General features: G+C 37.6%; 1 protein-coding gene across 6 annotated transcripts in view; it reads left to right on the top strand.

Moving 5' to 3' along the window:
- Nucleotides 1–21,817, top strand: part of Rbm26 (RNA binding motif protein 26) — a 77,712-nt gene that overhangs the window by 9,920 nt on the left and 45,975 nt on the right. For all 6 annotated transcript variants that reach the window (XM_036199951.1, XM_036199950.1, XM_036199954.1 and 3 more), the window contains exons 2-6: nt 14,616–14,734; nt 15,276–15,412; nt 18,998–19,086; nt 19,880–20,097; nt 21,528–21,788. In XM_036199951.1, coding sequence (XP_036055844.1) covers nt 14,616–14,734; nt 15,276–15,412; nt 18,998–19,086; nt 19,880–20,097; nt 21,528–21,788 — 824 coding nt within the window. The remainder of the gene's footprint in view (nt 1–14,615; nt 14,735–15,275; nt 15,413–18,997; nt 19,087–19,879; nt 20,098–21,527; nt 21,789–21,817) is intronic.

Genomic DNA, 21,817 nt, shown 5'->3' with positions numbered 1-21,817 from the left:
GTTAACATAAGACTAGCCAGGACAATGTTCAAATAATCATTTGTACCAAGAAAAAGCTTATTTTTAATTTGATTTCTGTTTGTAAACAGTGGAGTAAGTTTGAGGTTTCCTAGTGCACCTTTCTGAAATTTTTACTCACATATAAGCAATATTTTATAGTTTTCACTGGTGAGGTTTTACAAAAAAAAAAAAAAGATTGTTTCCATGTCTTATAATTAGCATTTAAAGATTTCATTTTTGCATCTGTTATTAGTATTTAGAACTATAATTGATATCTATCTATTATTAACTCATTTTCTGAAACATTTGGCTTGCTTCAGATTTGTGAACTCAAAGGGGATAGTGGGAACTCAACTCCTTTTCTTCTTTCTTGTTCGCTTCTCAGCTGTGAGGTAAGTGGGCACTTTCTATTTGCCATGTAGTCTCACCATGGTGTGCTAGCCTGCCATAGGACAAAAAGCTGCTTTTGCAATTGTGTGGGACCCGTCTTAGGGTACTCATCTAATTCTAATTACTTCTCAAAGGCCCACCTGCTTCCACCTCAATACTTCACAGTGAGGATTAATTTTTCACTATCAGTAGAGACATCTAAGCCATAGCAGGTGAATAATGTTTAAGAAAAATTAGACAGCTCCTTAAATTTTTTTAAGTTAATCACTGTACAGCAAGAATAAGAACTTTCTTGAATTCTTTAGAATGAAAAGCAAAGTGTTTTTCACACTTTGTCCTTGCACACTCAGTACCTACATAGTTTTTCTACTTTTTAAAATGACCAAAATCCAGTTTACTATCCCATGGTTTATGTCATCATTTTGTCCTTATCTTTAGGTTGCTTTCTATACTTTGTTTATATAAATACTTCTGCAATGGACATTTTCTCTTATGTAGTTTCCAATGGGTACATATTTAATTAGGAATTGAGTAATGTGGCTGTTGAAAACTTTATTAAGAAGTAGATACTTGAGCAGGGTGTGGTGGTGCACGCCTTTAATCCCAGCACTTGGAGCGAGGCAGGTGGATCTCTGAGTTTGAGGCCACCCTGGTCTACAAATCAAGATTCAGGGCAGCTAGAGCTGTTACACAGAGAAACCCTGTCTCAAAAAAACAAAAAAAAAGAAGATGCTTGAAAGCTAGGCCAGGTACTTGGTTGGCTCTTAAATACAGCAGTTCAGGTAAACTTATTTTATCATGGTCAGCAAGTTCTCCTGTCTTCTTACAGCAGACCATTTTTGTAAGAAGTGAAAGGTGATAATGTATCAGTATAAATTATAGCCTGGTTTGAGTTTCCAAAATTTTCTGCATCCTGCCATTCCTGCACTCCCCCTGTTGTTTTCAAGTTACTTTTTTCAAATATTGCTATGAAAAATTACTAAATTTTAAGTGGAGTCATTCACTACAAATGAAAAAAATGGGTGATTAAAAACCTAGCAGTCCAGCAGATAAATTTATGTTCCTTATAACAACTCTTCTAAATGTAGAGTATACATCTTGAGATTTGCTGTGTGTGATTTTTAAAGATTGTAAGTGTGCTGGCCTTGGTGGCTCACATCTTTAATCGTAGCAGTCTTGGGGGTGGGTTGGGCTGCAGAGGCTAGCCTGATCAACAGTGAGTTCCAAAATTTGAGGTCATAGGGAGTGGCAAGGAGGAGGAAGGAGGGGGTATAGGTGCGGAAGAGAGACAGACACAGGCATACACTGCCTTCCTGATCTAGTTTGGACCTGGAGTGTCTCTGAAGGCTCACGTGAAGGTTTGGCTCAGAGAGAAGGAAGATGCTGACCCAGGAGTACATTGCTAGTGAGTAAAGTAGAAATAACCCCAGACAAGGACCTAGATATCCCAGTTACGTTGGAGTTCATTCTGCTGCTGCTGCTGTCCCTCCTTCTCTTCCTCTTCTTTCTCCTCCCTCCACTACCACTAGACTGCTTCAAGGAAGGACTAACAATAGAGTTAGTACTGAGTGGGCTAGAATGGATAGCGTATTTAAAAGACAACAAACAGGGTTTTTAATTCTAGCTAGCTCATTCTCTAGTAATTTCTAAATTATTATTGTCACTATTATTATTATTTTGGTTTTTTGAGACAGGGTTTCTTTTCGTAGCCCTGGAATTCATGGAATTAGTTCTGAAGAGCAGGCTGGTGCCGAACTCAGAGATCCACCTCCTCTTGCCTCCAGAGTGCTGGGATTAAAGACATGCATCACCACTGCCGCGCTGATAATTCCTAAATATTTTTTTACTGTACTTGACAAGTTAATCAAATGCCTTCTTGTAATTTGACTTGTAATTCCAATTTGTCAGGACATCCGTTTTCCTAGAAGAATCTAAAGATTAATAGCCTTGAGATTTTTTTTTTTTTTGAGCTGAAAAATACCTAGTTTTTAAGTTATATTAAAAAATACTACTTTACATGTACAGATGTTTTGCCTGTATTTATGTCTTTGCACCATGTGTGGGCATTGGCATTGGAGTCCAGAAGAGGGACCTGGAGTTATAAATTCCTGTGATCAGATTTGTTACTGTGAATTGAACCCTCATCTTCTGGAAGAACAGCAAATGCTCCTAACTGCTGAGTCATTTCTCTAGCCCTCAAAACAAAACTTTTTTTTATTACATCTATTTGTGTGTGTGTGTGTGTGTGTGTGTGTATGTGTGTGTGTGTGTGTGTGTGTTCAGAGCACATTATATAACACAGTTATATAGAGCAATTTTAGATACATATAAAAAATCTGTTTATTTGATTTATAGTGGGTTGTTTATACTTTTTTTTTTTGGAGCTGAGGATCGAACCCCGGGCCTTGTGCTTGCTAGGCAAGCGCTCTACCACTGAGCTAAATCCCCAACCCCTGTCTATACATTTGTAATGAGGAAATCACCAGCTGATGGATGAGTGACAAAGGAATTGTCTTCTAGTGACATTGCTCATTTTCTATTTTACAATAGTTTTGTACATTTACATATTATATTTTGTTCTGTTTTTTTTTTTTTTCTTTTTTTAAAAATAACGTAATTCTTTGTTGATTCTTCGGTAATTTCACATCATGTACCAAAGTCCCACTCACCTCCCAGTTCTTTCCTATTTGTCCCTCACACTAGGCTTCTTGAATGCTAGGCAAACATGCTGCATTCTGAGCTTTACTTCTAGCCCTTGCCTTTATATTTTGGTCTAGGGAACCATTTCCCTTGGATAATTTTGCCTTTTCTTCTTGACATGACAGGATGCTCCTAGTCTTTCTCTTTCCTTTTAGTTCCTGAAAAAAATGGATTACCTTAGTTTTTTTTGTAGTGAAGTAGAATGTGAGGAAACTGGTGGTCAGTGGGAAACACTCTTCTTCATTTGTGAATCGGGATAAGAACTAATATGTACCAAATGTTGAGTTTTGCTTTGGGCTTTGTAGTGGTTTTAAAGGATTAGGAGATGTGGCCGTGTTGGAAGGGGTGCGTTAATGAGGGTAGGCTTTGAGTTAGTTATTTATTATGTGTTTATTATAGTTACAAGAATTACGATTACAAGAATTGTAATAAGCTTTGGCAGTGAGTGGATTAAGTGAAAACTGTAAAACACTAAATGTAAGTTGAGAAGAAAGACCATAGAAGACAAAAAGTACTTGTGTTTACAGATGGACCATATTATTGCAAGAATAGTACATTACCAAAAGTAATCTACAGATTTAATCTAATAGGCATCACAATTCCATTGACATTTCTTGCAGAACTAAAAGAGAAATCCCACAAAATCATTTGGAAGCAAAAAAGATAATGAAAAGTCAGAGCAACCTGAGATAAAGGGGAAAATGGAGGTATAACAATAACTGGTTTATAATTATACTTAGAGCCACAGTCAACAATAGTACAGTACCTACAGAGCTCAATCCCACACAGCTATGGCCATCTTATTCCTAACAAAGGTGTTAAATTTTTTTTTGTTGTTGTTAAAAAGATGACACCTTTTCAATGTATGGAAAACTGATTAGCCACTTGAATAAAACTGGATCCCCCTTTATTATGTGGCATAAAAAAGTAAGTGAAAAAAAGACCCATTATAAGAGCTGAGACTTAGAAATACTAGAGGAAAACAGGGAAAATATTTCAAGATCTAGTCATAGGCAGCAGCTTTTGAAGACAAGCTCGGGATAACAAGCACGAAATCAAAAGCCTTCTGTACAGCAGAGGAAACAGTAGAGTGAAGAAACAGCTCAGAGGAGGAGAAGTTGCTGCCGTTTGTATATCTGGTGGATACCTAATACGTAAAGGACTCAGACCACCAAACACAGACGAGCAATATGACACGAATCTAAAATGGTCTTTTAATAAAAAAGCCCCAGAGCCACATATTGGGGTAACTGCTGAAAGATCAGAGAGACAAAGGAACAAGCCACTGCAGCCTGGAAAGCCTCTAGCCGAAAAATCCTCTAGTTCCTGTCCCCTCACTCACGCCGTATATACCTTTCTCCGTCCTGCTATATCACTTCCTTCTTAGTACGGGGATTAAAGTCCTGTGTGATTCCCAAGCAAAGGCAAGAGGTCTCAAGTGCTGGGATTAAAGGTGTGTGATTCCTGGGCTGGAGAGATGGCTCAGAGGTTTAGAGCACTGGCTGCTCTGCCAGAGGTCCTGAGTTCAATTCCCATCAACCACATGCTGGCTCACAACCATCTGTAATAAGAGCTGGTGCCCTCTTCTGGCTTGCAGGGATACATGCAGGCAGAACACTGTATATATAATAAATAGGAAAAAAATTTTAATCCCAGCACTCGGGAGACAGAGCCAGATGGATCTCTGTGAGTTTGAGGCCAGCCTGGGCTACCAAGTGAGTCCCAGGAAAGGTGCAAAGCTACACAGAGAAACCCTGTCTCAACCCCCCCCCCCCAAAAAAAAAAAAAAGAAAGAAAGAAAAAGAAAAACCAAAAAAAAAAAAAAAAAGATGTGTGATTCCCAAGTACTGGGAGTAAAGCTATGTGCCACCACTGTCTGGCCTCTATATTTAATCTAGTGACTTGTCTGTCCTCTGATCTTCAGGCAAATTTTATTAGGGTACACAATGTATCACCACAGAATAAATAATCCAACCAGTAAATGGGCAACTGAATTGAATAGTTCATAAAAGAAGTTCAGACTTCCTGATCTCCTGAGATCTTAGCAAGCAGCTGCTGCCTGCTTTTGCTGCCACAATGTTGTCTACCACCATACCTTCCCCACCATGAGAGACTGTCCTTTAAACCAGGAACCAGATTAGCATCCGCTTTAAATTGCTTCTTTTCAGAAATTTAGTCACAGGATCAAGGAAATAACTAATGTAGAAAAATGATTTTCAAGAAGTGGGTCTGTATAGTGATATTTTATTTGTATTGAAATGTGATTTGTATGTCAATAAAGTTGCCTTGGGGTCAGAGCAAGCCAGAGCAGAAGCTGGGCCGTAGTGGGGCACGCCTTTAATCCCAGCACTTGGGAGGCAGAGCTAGGTAGATCTCTGTGTGTTCAAGGACACAGCCATCATGGCAGACACACACTTTTAATCTCAATACCAACCATAGAAGACCTGGAGGTCTGTGCAAACAGGCAGTGACGAGGAGGTCATGTGGCTGGGTTTACAACCAATGAGAAAACAGAACAGAAAGTCTATAAAAAAGATAAGACTCACAGAAGTAGGTCTCTTGCGGAGAGGAAGGATAGCAGAAGCAGTGAAGGGTAAGATCTTCCGCTCTTGCTCTGACCTCAGTGGTTTTTAACTCTGCAATTGGTTCTGTGTCTTATTTAACAAGACTGTTACATCTACAAGTCTGTTGCTGCAAAAATCCTGCTCATGTGCTTTGTAAGCCTTATGTACTGGTTTGTTGAAAGAAAGTAGAAAAGTTTGGAACTGCAGGCCAGTGAAGCTGCAGAATGCTGTAAGCAGTGCTTGAGAGGCCTTTCTGGTTGGGTTCAGAAGACCAGAATGCCAAGAGACATGAGCAGTGAAAACTAGGGGAATTAGGCTAGGGATTGTATTGCAGCCTTAAGAGAACCAGCTTTAAGGCCACACACAGGGCTTGCAAAGAATACACAGCGTTCCGAAGCTAAGACTTTATCCGAGGGATTTTTAGGGAATAGGGAAACAACTCATACACATTTTGAAGATTGCTTTCTCTCATGTTGAGTTCTCTTTTTTGTTCTACACAGCTATAATATCTATCAAACTTTCAGGTTGAATGTAGGCATTGCGTTTAAGGTCATATTTCATTTCATAAGAAACAGAGTCATCCTGACAACATACATGTAATAAATCTTAGCTTCCTAATTGATGGGTTTTAATCTCACAGCTGCAGCTTCAAAAAAAGAACCAGTCATAGTTACCTAATTAGAGAGATAGCTTTATAAAACTAAACTACTGAGGAGTCTAAGAAAAATAAGGAATTTGTTCATATATCCTATATTTCTAAGTATAGTAACATTTTAAACTAATATTTTTGTGATTAGCAGAAATGCCAGGCTTTCTCAGACTCCATAGTAAAATGCTTTAGTTGGAACTCAGGTTTACCTTAAATCTCCTAATATAAGCCCTCTTGGTATTTTCCAAGGCACAGTGACATTAAAAGCATTTTAAATCTTAAAATATATTTTTCTGTCCTGTGTGTAACTTCTAATTATCTAAAAACATCTGTAGGCCTCATTTGGGGCTATGGAGTCAAGTTATTTTCTGTGGCCTTGACAAGCCAGAATATAGTTTCACAAATTGAGGTCAGGAGTGGGTTCAAGGACTAAATCATTCTGAAGCTTTAAATACAGCTGTCTTAAAGCTGGAAATACAACTAATTTCCTATGTTCGCCTGAGCTATGATATAAAATAGGTCCTAAGTATCTCACAGTCCTTGTGAAACAATAGGCCTAGTTATGAAAAATACCCTATTATTTATTCATTACAATTATAAATTTTAGGAAGAAATCATCTTCCTGACCATCCACAGATATAAATGTGCCTAGTAGATGGGATATATTCCTGAGATGAACACATTACAATACAGGCTTTGGGGGAAATTCCCCTAACTGTTTAGTGGAAAAGTGTAATAGCACATGAGAAATTACAGACAGAAGCAAACTATTCCAGAGTCTATGGCCCCACAGCCATGCTTAATGAGGTTCCTCCATCAGAGAATTATTCATGTGGTGGGTTGGCACCTTGAATATTAGTTGCCATCTGCTGTATTATGCCATGGCGCTTGGCAAGGCTGTTTGAATTCTGACAATGGCTACATTCTGCTTGTGTACTGAAACCTTGAGTAAAACTGGTTTCAGAAATAATCCCTAATTACGTAGCTCTCACCCCTAACCACAGACACTTCTTGTTGCAACAGAGACCATTTCAGTAAACTGCAGTTTCTAAAAAATGCAGAGAACTAATTGTGGGGTGCTGAGTCCCAGTGGTTACATTATAACACAACTCCTGCATCTAAGGTTCAGGGAACATCTTGGAAGAGCGGATGGAAGGATTGTAAGAGCCAGAGAGTCCCGGAAGCTGCTGTGAGATTGTGACTCCTAGAAATGACAGCAAAGCCTCAACCATGATGCTTCAACAGGGTGGCTAAACAGGGACTGAGCTAGGAACGACACTAGACAGGTTAAAGTGGACAGGGGAAATCTCATGGGACCCTACCCCTGGACAAAGAATGATAGAGGAATGCTGAGAGCAGGAGAATTAGGCTTTCCTGGAGGATGAATCTCTTAGGTGGGTTTTGAGTATCAGGTGGTCAGTCCTGAAATCATATGCATACAACTAATATTAAATGGACCATTAGGTTGAATTCATTATTAATGTGTTTATATATGTGTGTGTAGCAGTAAAGAAAAAGGGGCACATGGAGGAACTGGAGTGAGGAAAGGGAAGGGAAAATGATGTAATTATATTTTAATTAAAAAATAAGATGGAGAGTAATCAGAGATGACACCCAATATTGACTCCTCTACTTCACATACCTGAACTAATATGCAGATTTACACCACAAAAAGAAATGCTGGCTCTGATGATTGGGATAGGTTTTAGAAGGAATATGTATTATTAGTCTTGCCATTAAGGAAGTCAGTATGGAAGATCTTCAGAAAACTAAAGTAATACTACCGTCTGATCTCCCTGTACAATTCCTGGGTATACCATCAAAATCAGTAGAGATACTTGCATTGCCCCGTTACTGGAAATACTCCCTATAGCCGTATTACAGGATCAGCCTATATGTTCATTAGGAGATGAAAGGATGATTTGCTATTTATGTAAAGCAGTAAGTTAGTCAACAATAAAGGTAAACAAAATTGTATCATTTGTAGGAAGGTAGCTAGAACTGAAGATTGTATGTTAAGCGAAGTAAACTGGACTCATAAATTATTACTGGTTTCCCATTTTAATTCAGAATCTATATTTAAAAAGTAATCCTGTAAAAGTATCTGGTAAAAGGAGACTAGAGAATATATCGAGGGAGGGAAATGGAGTGAATATGATCAGATTATATATACATTTGCATATGTGAAAATATCACTGAAATCTACAATTAATATATCTAAAAATGGATTTTGATGGTTATGTAAAGAGTGTATAAATGTTTTATAATCTTAATTTTGCAATGCAGGTGCTTCATAATTTTTTAAATATATTTATTTATTAAATTTTTTTCCATTTTACTTACCAACTCCAGTTCCCCCTCCCTCCCCTTCTCCCGCGGTGCTTCATAATTTTTAATAGCCTTTATTGTAAGTGAATTAATTATATGTGAATATTTTTGCTTTATTTAGTAGAATGAAGCAGTATAATAAGCTATAGTAATTAAATTTCATATTCCATGTATTATGTCTTTTGCAATGAAATTTGTTTTTTCTTTGTTTGGTTGTAGTTTGTTTGTTTGTTTGTTTGTTTGTTTGTTTTTTGAGACAAGAGTTCCTTGGCTATCCTGGAACTCCCTCTGTACACCAGGCTGGCCTCAGACGAGAGTGCTGAGATTAAGGCGTGGGTCAACCACCCAGTTTAAAATTTTGGTTTTTGAAAGAGTAATCCTAAGTATAGAATATAGAATTATGACTTTGATGCAAATTAGTTATTTCATGAATATAAAAATAAAAAATAGTCAGAACAGATGTGGGTTATTATTACTGTGTTCTAAAGCTATTGAGATAATATATTTAAATTTTAATTCCCACCCCAGGTAACCTCCAGCTCCTCTCTTTGAATATTATTGAAAATGGAAGCTTGGGTTAAATTCCATCAGTTATCTTCCACTGAAATTTTAGAAAGTTCAGAATAATTGAACAGGACAAATATCTAACTGGAGTATTCCTGTGTCCACCTGGCTCCTGTAGCCGCTCAGGCCCAATCAAACACACAGAGACTTACATTATTTACAAACTGTATGGACTGATGGCTCAGGCTTCTTGCTAGCTGTTCTTACATCTTAAATTAACCCATTTCTATTAATCTGTAAGTTACCACGTGGCTCGTGGCTTACTGCTATCTTTACATCTCGCTTCTCATCACGGTGGCTGGCAGCGCCTCTACCTCAGCTTTCCACCTCCCAGAATTCTCTCTTTGTCCTACCTACACTATCCTTCCTGCCTGGCTACTGGCCAATCAGTGTTTTATTTATCAATCAATCATAGCAACATATATTCACAGCATACAGGACATCCCACAGCAAATATCTTTTTTGGGGGGTGGGGTTTCGAGACAGGGTTTCTTTGTGTAGCTTTGCGCCTTTCCTGGAACTCACTTGGTAGACCAGGCTGGCCTCAAACTCACAGAGATCCGCCTGGCTGTGCCTCCCTGAGTGCTGGGATTAAAGGCGTGCACCACCACCCTGCTCAAATATCTTTTAAAAATATTGTAGTGGAAGCTGGGTATGGTGGCGTATGCCCTTCATCCAACAGCTCTCTGAGTTTGAGACCAGCCTGGTCTACAGCGTGAGTTCCAGGACAGCCAGGGAGACACTATAGTGGAATGCCAGTGTTTTCTGTACTGTCATTACCAATTTGACATTGTTAAGTTAAAATACAAATATGATAAGCATGTTATACGATTGCTTGCAGCTTTTCTTTTTAGGCTCAGTCTGATTCTAGTTTAAATTATTAAGTCAGTTTAATTATTTTCAAGAATTTTATTGACTTTCTCCATTTCTTTTAATTTCTTCATTTAATATGTACAATTTCCTCCTTATCTAGATGAGACTAATGCTCTTAATAGCTACTCCTATGCTTTCTTTTTACATTATTCAAAATGTTTCTCTTTTGTGTGTATGTATGTTTGCATGTTTGCCTTTGTGTGCATGTGGCAGTCAGAAGATCGCTTGTTGGGTTACCTTTATGCAGGGACCCCTCTCGCTGCCCCATTCCTGTGCTTCCAGGGGTAGGAAGCTGGACCTTTACAACTCCACAAGGTTGGAAGCTAAAAATGTATTCTTACCAGTTGTATTAAGGTTTATTAAAATATTGATATTTTAATCTTGGGCTTTTAAGTAATTTTGTGAATGACTATATTGATCTGGATAATTTGTCAAAAGTCACTGAAGCAGTTAATCTGGTGGAAATTCAGATGTTTCATGTTCATTTTCTCCTTTTTGCTGGAATCTTCCTTTGGTGTCAACTCTTCTTCCACCTTGGGTTTTTTGTGTTGAGTTCTGCTTTCCAGTCATGAAGTGCGTGCACTTGCACTCACTGCTGATCATTGTAAGAATTTAGGAAGCCATCTTGTTACCTCTGGAAGGATGTCCAGTGCTCTTTACCATCAAATCATTTCTCTAGTCCAAAGTACATTTTGAAAAGACATTTTCATGAAATTTCTCATGTACAATTAAAATGCCCCCCCCCCCCCCTTGATTATAACTAATTTCAAGTCTTGGTTAAAAATGGAAGTAGAATTTTGAGAAAAATCAATTTATAGTTATTGAGTAACACGTTACCTGGGCATTTAGCAACAAAACAGGCATTTATGATCTTGAAGCTTTTTATATGTCACGTTAGTTGATATTTCTATCTCTCATGGGATTGTGGTCAGATTGCTGGAAATAAAATTTGGGTTCTCTTTGGACTTCAGAAGCTGCTTCAAGGCTTATTTACATATGTAGTGTTTGCAAGACTCGGCAGTTCCCTGTTAGCCATTGCCTTGCATCCTTATTTCATTGCCCTAGCATAGTCTCCATGATGCTGCTTGAGTGCTCTTGGATGTTGAATATGATTTAAAAGGTGACAGAGACAAAGCAAGGGGGATGCCACAATGCAATTTTCACCCCAGCCCAGAAGAAAGACCTGCCATAACACCTGGCGTGCTCAGTTCATAAGCAGGCCTTCAAACTGATCTATTACTCAAGTGGGGAGAGAATTAGGTGGTAACTCTTTGAAGGGAAGAATGAAGAACTAATTGGTGGATGTTATTTTAAAATTAACACAATGATATAGACTGAGAATTCCTTACAGTACAGATAATAAATGTTTTTCTTTTTGGGGGGTATGTGATGTGTATGTGTTTATATGAGTGTGTATACATTGCATTTGGAGGCTGTAGGTCTATATTGATTGTCTCACTCCACCTTACTTTTTATTTTATTTTTATTTTTTGAAATAGGATCTCTCCCCAAACCTGGAGCTCATTGATTTAGTTAGGTTGGCTAGCTGGCCACAGCTACAGGAGTCTGCCTGTCCCTACAGTGCTGGACTTCGAAATAGGCCACAGCAACATTTTTTTGTTTTTATTTATGTATTCATTTTTATGTGAGTGCTAGATAACTCAACTCAGATCTTCATGCTTGTGCAGCAGGCACTTTGTGGACTGAGCCATCTCCCTAGCATTTGTGTTTTTATTTTGTTCTGTTTTGAGATAAGGAACTTGCTATGTAGTCTAGGCTGACCTTGAATGCAGAGATCCACCTGCCTTTGCTTCAAAGGTGTGCAATGCCACGCCTAGCTAATCTTTGTTACTTTGATCCCTTACTGTCATATATATTTAAAAGTTACTGTTAAATTTCTGTATCATCAGTATCTTTAAAAAATCTTTTTTACTTACATTCTTGGTATGAATTAAGGTGTTTTTGTGCTAAGCCTTCACATTAAATTTAAGCTAGATATCTGTTTCTGAGTTAGGATTTCTTTGAATGGATATTAGAAGGATGCAAAGGCATGAGTGTGGGAATTTGGGGAATTTCGAAGCTTTTTGAAATAGTGGTCTTTGAAAAATAAGCTGGGAAGGGTAGAGTGCAGAATGTGAGCTAAGGGAACTAACTGAACTGGGTTGCAACCAAGGCTGTTGAGAGGTTAAAAAAAAGCTATGGTGGAGTTTTACAGAAAATCATATGGAAAGTGCATAGAAGTTTGTGGTTGTAACACTAGGCATTTAGAGAAATGATGAGTTGATTATCTGGTTTCTGGGCATTTCATTACAAAGGGGAGTCCTCCACAGTGGTTAGAAGTGTGAGCTTTAGAGTAGAATATTTTAGTTTTAAATAATGGCTCATCGACTTACTTGCTTAGCAGTCTTAGGAAACCTGCTTAGCTCCACTGCCCCCTTCAGGGTTTTCAGTAAAGTGAGAGCCTTCCACGTAATAGGAGAGCTAGCCTAGTTTATGGAACAGAATGAATTCAGTAAAGCTAGCTATTGCTATTATTTTGTTGTTGAATTTGTAATGTGATTCTTAGTTACAAAGCATATTTAGTTTAAGAATTCTTTGCTTTTTTTGAATTGGACGAACATGATTCAGGCATCAGAGAATTCCTTTCTGACCTGGTCTCTCCTTTACGTGGAGCCTGCTAAGGCTTCCTAATACAAGTAACCATAATTGTTAGTTTATACTTATGCATATGTAGTATTTATTTGTAACAATCCATGTATATAACCTCTTTCTTTGCAAATGGTAGCATATTGTTTACACTTTTCTTTTTTCTTATTTATTTATTTATTTACTTATTTGTTTATTTGTTGTTGTTGTTGTTGTTGTTGTTGTTTTGAGATAGGGTTTCTCCATGTAGTTTTGGAGCCTGTCCTGGAACTCACTCCATAGACCAGGCTGGCCCCCAACTCACAGAGATCCTCCTGCCTCTGCCTCTGAGTGCTGGGATTAAAGGTGTGCCACCATTGCCCAGCTGTTTACACTTTTCTATACCTTACTTTCAATATTTAAAACATTGCTTTTTCGAAGTCTATTCTTCTGGTATTTTGTTGCTTGTCATTCCCATATGTGAATTGAATGTAATTAATGTTTCCAGTTCTCTTTAAATGGCCATTCCTCCCCAACCTCCTGTCCCTGTTACAGAGTAGGTCTTAATTATAGAAACTTGGTGCTAGAGGAATTTATCTTTTTGTTTTAACTCATCAGTTCTCAACTTGTGGGTCATGATCCCTCTGGAGGTTGAAGGTTGGAAAACACAAATTTTACATTACGATTCATAACAGTGGCAAAGTTACAGTTATGAAGTAGCAACAACATAATTTTATGGTTGGGGAACAACATGAGGAACTGCATTAAAGGGTTAAAACATTAGGAAGATTGGGAACCATTGCTTTAATTATTGAACTTTTAGTCCTATTTTTCTTGACTTTTCATTCTGAAGATTGTGTTTTTATACAGTGGTATTACTCTTTTCTGACAAGAATTTTGTGTTGTAATATGACTCAGGTTTTTTCTCTAATGCTAGTGATTGTCTATAGTGGGTTCATGTTTTTAGTTTCATATGTAATGTGATATTTTTTAATCTAACTTACTTTAAAAAAAAGATGTATTTATTTATCATGTGTACAGTGTTCTGCCTGCTTGTGTGCCTGCAAGCCAGAAGAGGACACCAGTTCTCATTATAGATGGCTGTGAGCCGCCATGTGGGTGCTGGGAACCAAACTCAGGACCTCTGGAAGAACAGCCAGTGCTCTTAACCTCTGAGCCATCTCTCTAGCTCCCTCCTTTCCCAACTTACTTTTTAAAGATAGTTACCAAATTGAATACCACTTTCCTTGTTTACTTGAATGCTATTTCTTTAAAAATCTAAATTCCTAATGTATTTGATTGAATTTCTAGATTTCCTTTTCTGCTGTTTTACATATTGTCTGAGGTGATTTATTTGTTGGTGTGTGCGTGTGTTTTATGTGCAGAGTGTTTTGTCTGCATTTGTGTATATGTGTGTGTACCATACCTTGGAGATCAGTAGAGGGCATTCGATCCTCTTGAGTGGAGTTACAGATGGTTTTGAGCCTCCATGTGAATTCTGGGAACTGAACTGGGGATTGCAAGAACAAGTGCTCTTAACCACCACTAATCTATCTCTCTAGCTCCAATGACATTCTTTTAAGAAATTATGTTTTTAAGGCTGGGCGGTGGTGGTATATGCCTTTAATCCCAGCACTCGGGAGGCAGAGCCAGGCAGATCTCTGTGAGTGAGATCCAGGACAGGCACCAAAACTACATGGAGAAACCCTGTCTCGAACCCCCCCTCAAAAATTATGTGATGCAGCATATAAAATATATTAACATAAGGAAAATATATTCACTCAGAGCCTTTGATGAGCCTAGTGTTTTTACATATATTAATCAATTATATGTCATATTTTGCGAGTTTTAGCTTAGTTGTAGATGTGAAGTCATTTATGTCTAAGTTTCATTCAGCATTATTTATTTATTTTTTTCTTTAGCTGTGATGCTGATCCATCAGCCCTAGCAAAATATGTTTTGGCTCTTGTAAAGAAAGACAAAAGTGAGAAGGAATTAAAGGCATTATGCATTGATCAGCTTGATGTATTTCTTCAGAAAGGTAATACCTTTGGTTTTAAAATACTATTTGAGTAAGTTATTTAAAATAATAATATGTACATAATAGTAAAGGAATTTAGCCCCTGGTTGTGTTAGCTGTAATAGTGTTGAATACACATAAGACTGTTTTTATATTTATGGTTTCTTTCCTCAATATCTTTTATATTTACTTTGTTACATAGATTAACATGTTAAGAAAACAACTGCCTATTTTAGACAATACTAAAGAAACCTTGAAATATTTAGAGCATATTTTTCTACTTTATTGTACTTTTCTCAAATCTAGACAATGGCTAGTTTTGGGGTCTATGTATTGGATGTGCTACATGTCAAAGAGTAGTCATGGATGGGAGCAGCTGGCCAAGAGGCTTTTGTCATTCTAGTCTTGAAACTTGAATGAATCATTATCAGGGAACTTGTACCGAAATACACTGCTTGGAAAGCTATTGGTCAGGATGTTAAGAATCTTAATGTGTAGAACTGGAGAGTTAAAGTCTTAATAAATATCTTTTGTTCTGTGAATGTTTTGGTTTTATATCTAGAGACACAAATATTTGTGGAAAAACTTTTTGATGCTGTGAATACAAAGAGTTATCTACCTCCTCCAGAGCAGCCATCATCAGGAAGCCTGAAGGTAGACTTTCTTCAGCACCAAGAAAAAGATATAAAAAAAGAAGAGGTGAGAATTCATTATATTGTGTTGGTTCCTTAAATTCATAGAAGGATTAATCAGTTGAGTTTTCTTTTCTGCATTTTTGTATTGAGTGTCCTAAATACCTGTTCCTAAGTTCAGGGATTTCTCTGGGAGTATTTAGTGAACTTAGAATTTAGTTGTAATCATGGCTATGGTTTAGTTAATGCAAAAGAATTAAAAGTTAGCAAAGAAAAAGTTTGAGAGGAAGTTGGTGGAAAACAAGTGTGAGTGAGCATCTACACTGTGGGATCACGTGGAATGTACTTAATTCCCCTAGACACTAGTTGTAGCAGCAACAGTATTGTAAGGAAGAAGTTAGAGACTTACTGTTCACTCTTGAATTTAAAAAAATTATTCTGTTTATGGGTGTTTTGCCTGGGTGTTTGTGTATCATGTGTGTACCTAGTGCATGTAAGCCAAAAGAGGGTCTCAGATTGCCTGGAACTGGAGGTGTGGATGGTTGTGAGCCAACATGTAAGTGCTGGGAGTTGAACCCAAGTCCTCTGAAGAACAGCAATGCTCAGTTTTTATTTGGAATATTCACATTATACCTAACAGAATTTCAGCCTGCCAAGAGAAAAGCAAGTGTTAGCGTAAACTATTGTATTTTTACAAACAAGTACAGTGAGCCATTCTTGAAGCCCAGTTTTATAAGTAGGCCTTTTAAAGCTTAGCATTCTGGGTCTGCTTTGCACTCTTCTGTACCATCTGTGGTAATGGAGTCTTAGAGTTTATGTTCTGTGAATCTCATCAGGATGACAGGAAATTTATTTGTGTCTGCCCTTCACATGTTTAGTCAGAGAATATTTTCAAGGTAGTCAAACAGGAACTTTTACAAAGCAATAGAGATGACTTCATACTTAAATTTTTGGAAGTTTTAAATTGCATTTTATAATTTGTATTTACATTTGCACCTGAATAATTTAGATTTTTTTTTTCAGTTTTATAAAAATTAACATGACCTAGGGTCGTTGTGCCACAGAAAACAAAAGCTGGCTTTCATACTATGATGTTGTTTGTTTTCAGCTGGTTTTAGTTGAAATGAGTGTTGGTTTTGCTTTTTTGGGGACCGGGCTTATGTATTCCTAGCTTGACTGAAAATTGAAGTGTTACTAAGATGATCTCCAGTTCATTGACAATTTCCTTGGCTCTGCCTCCTCCTCCTGTGACCACACTTGACCCATCCTTTAAACATTTTATTTTTAATTATATTCATGCTTTTGTGTCTGTGTGTGGGTATTTGCACGTGAGTGCCAGTGCCCACAATCAGATCTCCTGAAGTTGTGGGTGGCTCTGAGTTGTCTGGCATGGGTGTTGGGAACCAGGTTAAGGTCCTCTACAAGTGCAGTATAGCCCCTACATTCCAATGTTACTAAAATTTTCTCTCTCTGTATATACATTAATTTCCTGAGTTTAGTTTTATTTAGCTGTGAAATAGAAATGTTACAGGGTTATAGTGAGGAACAAGTAAAATAATGTATATATAGCAATTGGTATACTGCTTGGCCCATGGCAAGTTCTTAGTAAATGATAGTGCCATTACTGTTGGGAGATTCTTTTGTTATTTTTTTTCCCTTCCTCTTAGTCTGTTCTCAGATTATATAAAGTAATACAGCTTATTGTATCATGATAGATACATATTAATGTGTAATAATTCTCAAAATTATTTTTAATTTCTGTACCTGAGTATATATTTTTATACACATGCACACACAGTCCAATCAGTTTTAGCTGCAGGAGAGGATTATAATATACTGGTTTTTTTTTTTTTTTGAGCTGAGGCTCGAACCCAGGGCCTTGCGCTTGCTAGGTGATAATGTACTTTTATAACTGTCTTGTAATACCTGATAGCATAGTAGATACAATGTAAGCAGGACACCATTGTACTGATCATCACTTCTTCCATATGGAGACATACAATTATGAAACTTTTGTCCGCTGGCAGAAGTTTGGGTTGCTTGCAGTTAAGTGTGTGTGTGTGTGTGTGTGTGTGTGTGTGTGTGTGTGTGTGTATGTATGTATTCAGATGTCCACAATCACACACACACGTAACATATGGGAAGAAAGAGAGTGTGTGAGGGTGAGATGAAGCAGCACGTGACACTGGTGACGTTCTGTGTCAGCTTCTGACACATCTGCAAATACAGGTGCATGTCACTATACCTAGCTTTAAATTCTATTTGAACTCTCAATAACTCTTGTGTTAACTCTGGGTCCTTGTCCAGTGCATGATGATAACAAAGGCTTAGTATCCTATCTGTTGCTAAAGTTTTTTAATATTTTTCTTGACCAGTTGTGAAGGGTTTCTTTTTGTTTATGAGCTTTCAGAATTACTAAAATGCCATATGGTGTGGAAACACTAAAATTTTGTGGTTGGGCATATATTATAGGGTGTTACTCTGTGTGTGTGTGTGTGTGTGTGTGTGTGTGTGCGCGCGCGCGTGCGTGCACATACAAAATATGTTGCTGTGTATGTTTGTAGTGTGGAGTGTTAAGTTGTTTGAAAACAAATAGAAGGCAAAAGTGCACCAGGTGATCTGAATATCCTTAGGCTTATAATACCCACATGTGAGGCTGAGACAGAAGGGTTTGAAGTTTGAGGCCAGCCTTGGGGACACAGTGCGTTCAAGTCTTAAATAAAACTGCATCAGGTAGATTTTGTTAATACTGGTTTTTGTATGAACTGGCAAGAGAATTTGAAGTGAGTAGGAAGAGAAAAACAGTTGCTGGGGTGCAGATTGTTGAAAGTGCATTTCTCCAAGTTAGGTTTTTGGTAGGTTTCTATTTAATTAATTCATGTGGCAAATATTCCATACCAGTGGTTTTTAAAGTGTAACCTAGAGGGATACTGGGAAGGCTGACATAAACTTGGATTTATGTACTCATAGATTGTCTGCATCAGAATTTCTTTATGTCCTTACTTAAAATATACAATCTTCAAAGCCCTGGAATATTTACAGAATCTATTACTAATATTCTGAATTTGTTTAACTTCTAAATTTTTTCGAATCACATACTAGTGTCCTATAGAATCAGTGTTGTGAGAAGTATAATTTGGATAGTGTAGTAATGACTAAAGGCATATTCCTGTAATTACTTTGTAGTTGCTATAAAATAGAGGCCTCCTGTAGGAAATAATAATATATACCTGACATGATGCTCTAAAATGACTGTTTCATTTTATATTATTATTTGTATATCTTACTAAAAAACTTCCATTATTATATTATTTTCTTGTGTACTTTTTTTTATGACTTGTTTAGTGCTAATATGTTCTCTGTTCTATGATGTGAAACCAAGTCCATGAAACAGAAGCATGAATGTATGTTAGATTTTTGATATAAAGAAGAAAGTGGCTTTCATATGTTGAAGACATTTGCTTAGAAATTTTTTTTGCCATTGTTATCTAAAGTAAGGGTAAAGGGTTGTATTTGGTAGAGAAAGTAATTTTCCTTGAATATTTATGATGATTTTGTTTCTGTTACATAAATTAAGCTTAATATTAAGTCATTGAAATAGTAACATGGCAAAGAATTTCTGTTGATAAAGTCCAATTTTGTTTTCTATTAGCTCACAAAGGAGGAAGAGCGAGAGAAGAAGTTTTCCAGAAGGCTGAATCATAGTCCTCCCCAGTCAAGCTCCCGATACAGAGACAATAGGTGATTTGTTGAGACATTCTTAGTGTTTAGATTTTATTTTTTGTTATTTAGACTGATTATATTTTACATAGGGACAAGTAGCATTTACATTTTCTTTTTGAATTTTCTTTTTCTTTTTTTTTTTTTGAGATACAGCCTTGCCAATTAGGTGGCATACAACTCACAGCAATCTTCCTCTGCCTCCTGAGTGCATGGATTACACTGCAGGCATGTGCCGCCATCACTCAGCACTGCTGCTCTTTTATTGGTCCAGCAAAGTAAAATCAGGTTCTTTTTAACCAAGCACATCTAGGTCCAATGTATGTGTGGGGAGTGAGATTTAGAACATTGCTTTGTATGCTAGTTGTTATTGATATTGCTCTTCCTAACTTCAGATCCAGTGACTCTTAATGAGAGATTTTATTTGGGGCTTTTTTTTTTTTAATTTCTTGGGTGGGGTGGGGTGGGGTGGGGGTTGAAGATTCCCTTTAGTTGATTAAATTATTTTGCCCGTTGTGGCTTCAGAAGCATTAAGACTGATACAAGTGATACTTGCAAATGTGATTGTATGTATATAAGATGCGTGTAGATGTCTGTCTGTCTGTAGATACATAATTGAATAGATTTTGTACAAAAGAATTAAGGGATGAGTTGATTTTCTTTTAGAAAGCTTTTAGATTAAGTAATCTGAGGTTTTAGTTTTTGCAGTTGCCTTGGTTTGTATCATGATATTGACACAACTTACACATTTGGAGGTTTTTCCCTTACTTTTACTTCATCATTATTTACATAAAAGTAACAATACATTTTTTAGAAGCCGTGATGAGAGGAAAAAAGATGATCGTTCTCGAAAAAGAGATTATGATCGAAACCCTCCTCGAAGAGATTCATACCGAGACCGGTATAACAGAAGGCGAGGGAGAAGTCGCAGTTACAGCAGGAGCCGGAGTCGGAGTTGGAGTAAAGAGAGGCTTCGTGACAGGGATAGAGATAGAAGCAGGACGAGGAGCAGGAGCAGGACACGAAGCCGGGGTTAGTAATCCATGGGTTTGTGATTTGGTTGTAGTTCTTTGCTGCAGAAGTTCTTCCGTGCTGCTCAGTGTTTGTCTTTTCTTTCCTGTCTGCCTGCCTCTGCCTCCTGGGATTAAAAGTGTGCAGCACTGCCTCGCTTCCTACTATGATTTTTAGAATGCCTTTTTCTTTGTTTGTTTGTTTGCTTGTTTTTCCGAGACAGGGTTTCTCCATGTAGTTTTGGTGCCTGTCCTTGATCTTGATCTATAGACCAGGCTGGCCTCGAACTCATAGAGATCTGCCCGCCTCTGCCTCCCGAATGTGGTAATTAAAGGTGTGCATCACCGCCGCCTGGCTCCCCCCTCCCCCTTTCTTTCTTTTGGAAATAAGTTCTTACTGTGTAGCCCTGGCTATCTTAGAACTGGTTATGTACTCCAGGCTGTCCTCAAACATCCAGAGATCTGCATGCTTTTGCCTCCTGAGTACTGGGATAAAAGGCATGCTCCTCCATGGTTGGCTTCTGGGAACGCTTTCTAAAAAAATTACTCTATTTATTATTGTTTTTATTCAAGATAAGGCTTCACTATGTAGTTCTGGCTGTCCTGGGACACTATATATGAACAGGTTGGCTTTGAACTCACATAGGTTCACTTGCCTCTGCCTCTTAGGAGCTGGGATTAAAGGTGTGCACCACCAAACCTGGTTTGTGAATCTCTTTAAAGTTTTCTATAAAATATTTTTATTTCATGTAAATTGGCTGATCTTGACACAATGAATATTTATTGGACAGCTTTATTTTAAAATTTAAAAAATATTTCTTGGTAATTTTATGTGTGAATACAATATACTGGTACTATTATACTTCCAATTCCTCCCAGATCTATTCCCCTCACTTTTCCAACTTGATGTCTTTGTAATATTTTTAAATAACTCACCAAATCAAATTAGTGCTGCCTGCATGTTTATAAGTCTGGATCACCACCCACTGTAGCACAGCCAGCTTACCATGAGTGTACTACTGAAGTCAACTGACTCTCCCCGCCCCTGCAGCCAGCTGCAGCTGGTAGCTCCTGAGTGAGTTCTTTCTCTGTCCGTGCTGGCATGATCTGCAGGCAGCCATGTTGGCTGCGAATTCATTGCCTTATCATGTCCGGAAGACATTACTTTACCCCAGTTTTCCGGCTCTTTGCCTCCTTGAATTGTGGCTGTACAATCTTCTGGCTCCATAGATATTTGGGAAAGGCTGTGACATAGCCGTCCCATGTAGGACTGAGCACTCCAGTCACTTATTTTCTGCACTTTGACCAGTGAGTTATTAAGTAACTTTTAAAAGAACATTTATGCAAAGTTTGAACTGTTGGATATATTTAGCAAAAACTATCACTGTGGTTTTAAGATCTGGGATTTTTTTTTATAATGTGATTTTACAAGTTATTTATATCTTATTTCAGAAAGAGATCTGGTGAAACCTAAATATGACCTGGACAGAACAGATCCACTAGAAAATAATTATACACCAGTCTCTTCAGTGTCTAATATTTCATCTGGCCACTATCCCGTACCGACTTTGAGCAGTACCATTACTGTAATCGCTCCTACTCATCATGGTAATAACACTACCGAAAGTTGGTCTGAATTTCCTGAAGACCAGGTAGATCACAACGCTTACGTAAGGCCACCAATGCCAAAGAAACGGTGTAGAGATTATGATGGTAAGTCACTCAGCTATTTTTATGATGGG

This window comes from Onychomys torridus, chromosome 9 (assembly GCF_903995425.1).
Source record: "Onychomys torridus chromosome 9, mOncTor1.1, whole genome shotgun sequence".
Classification (NCBI taxonomy): Eukaryota; Metazoa; Chordata; class Mammalia; order Rodentia; family Cricetidae; genus Onychomys; species Onychomys torridus.
Note: the sequence above shows the minus strand (reverse complement) of the source record. Positions and strands in the feature narration are given on the sequence as shown.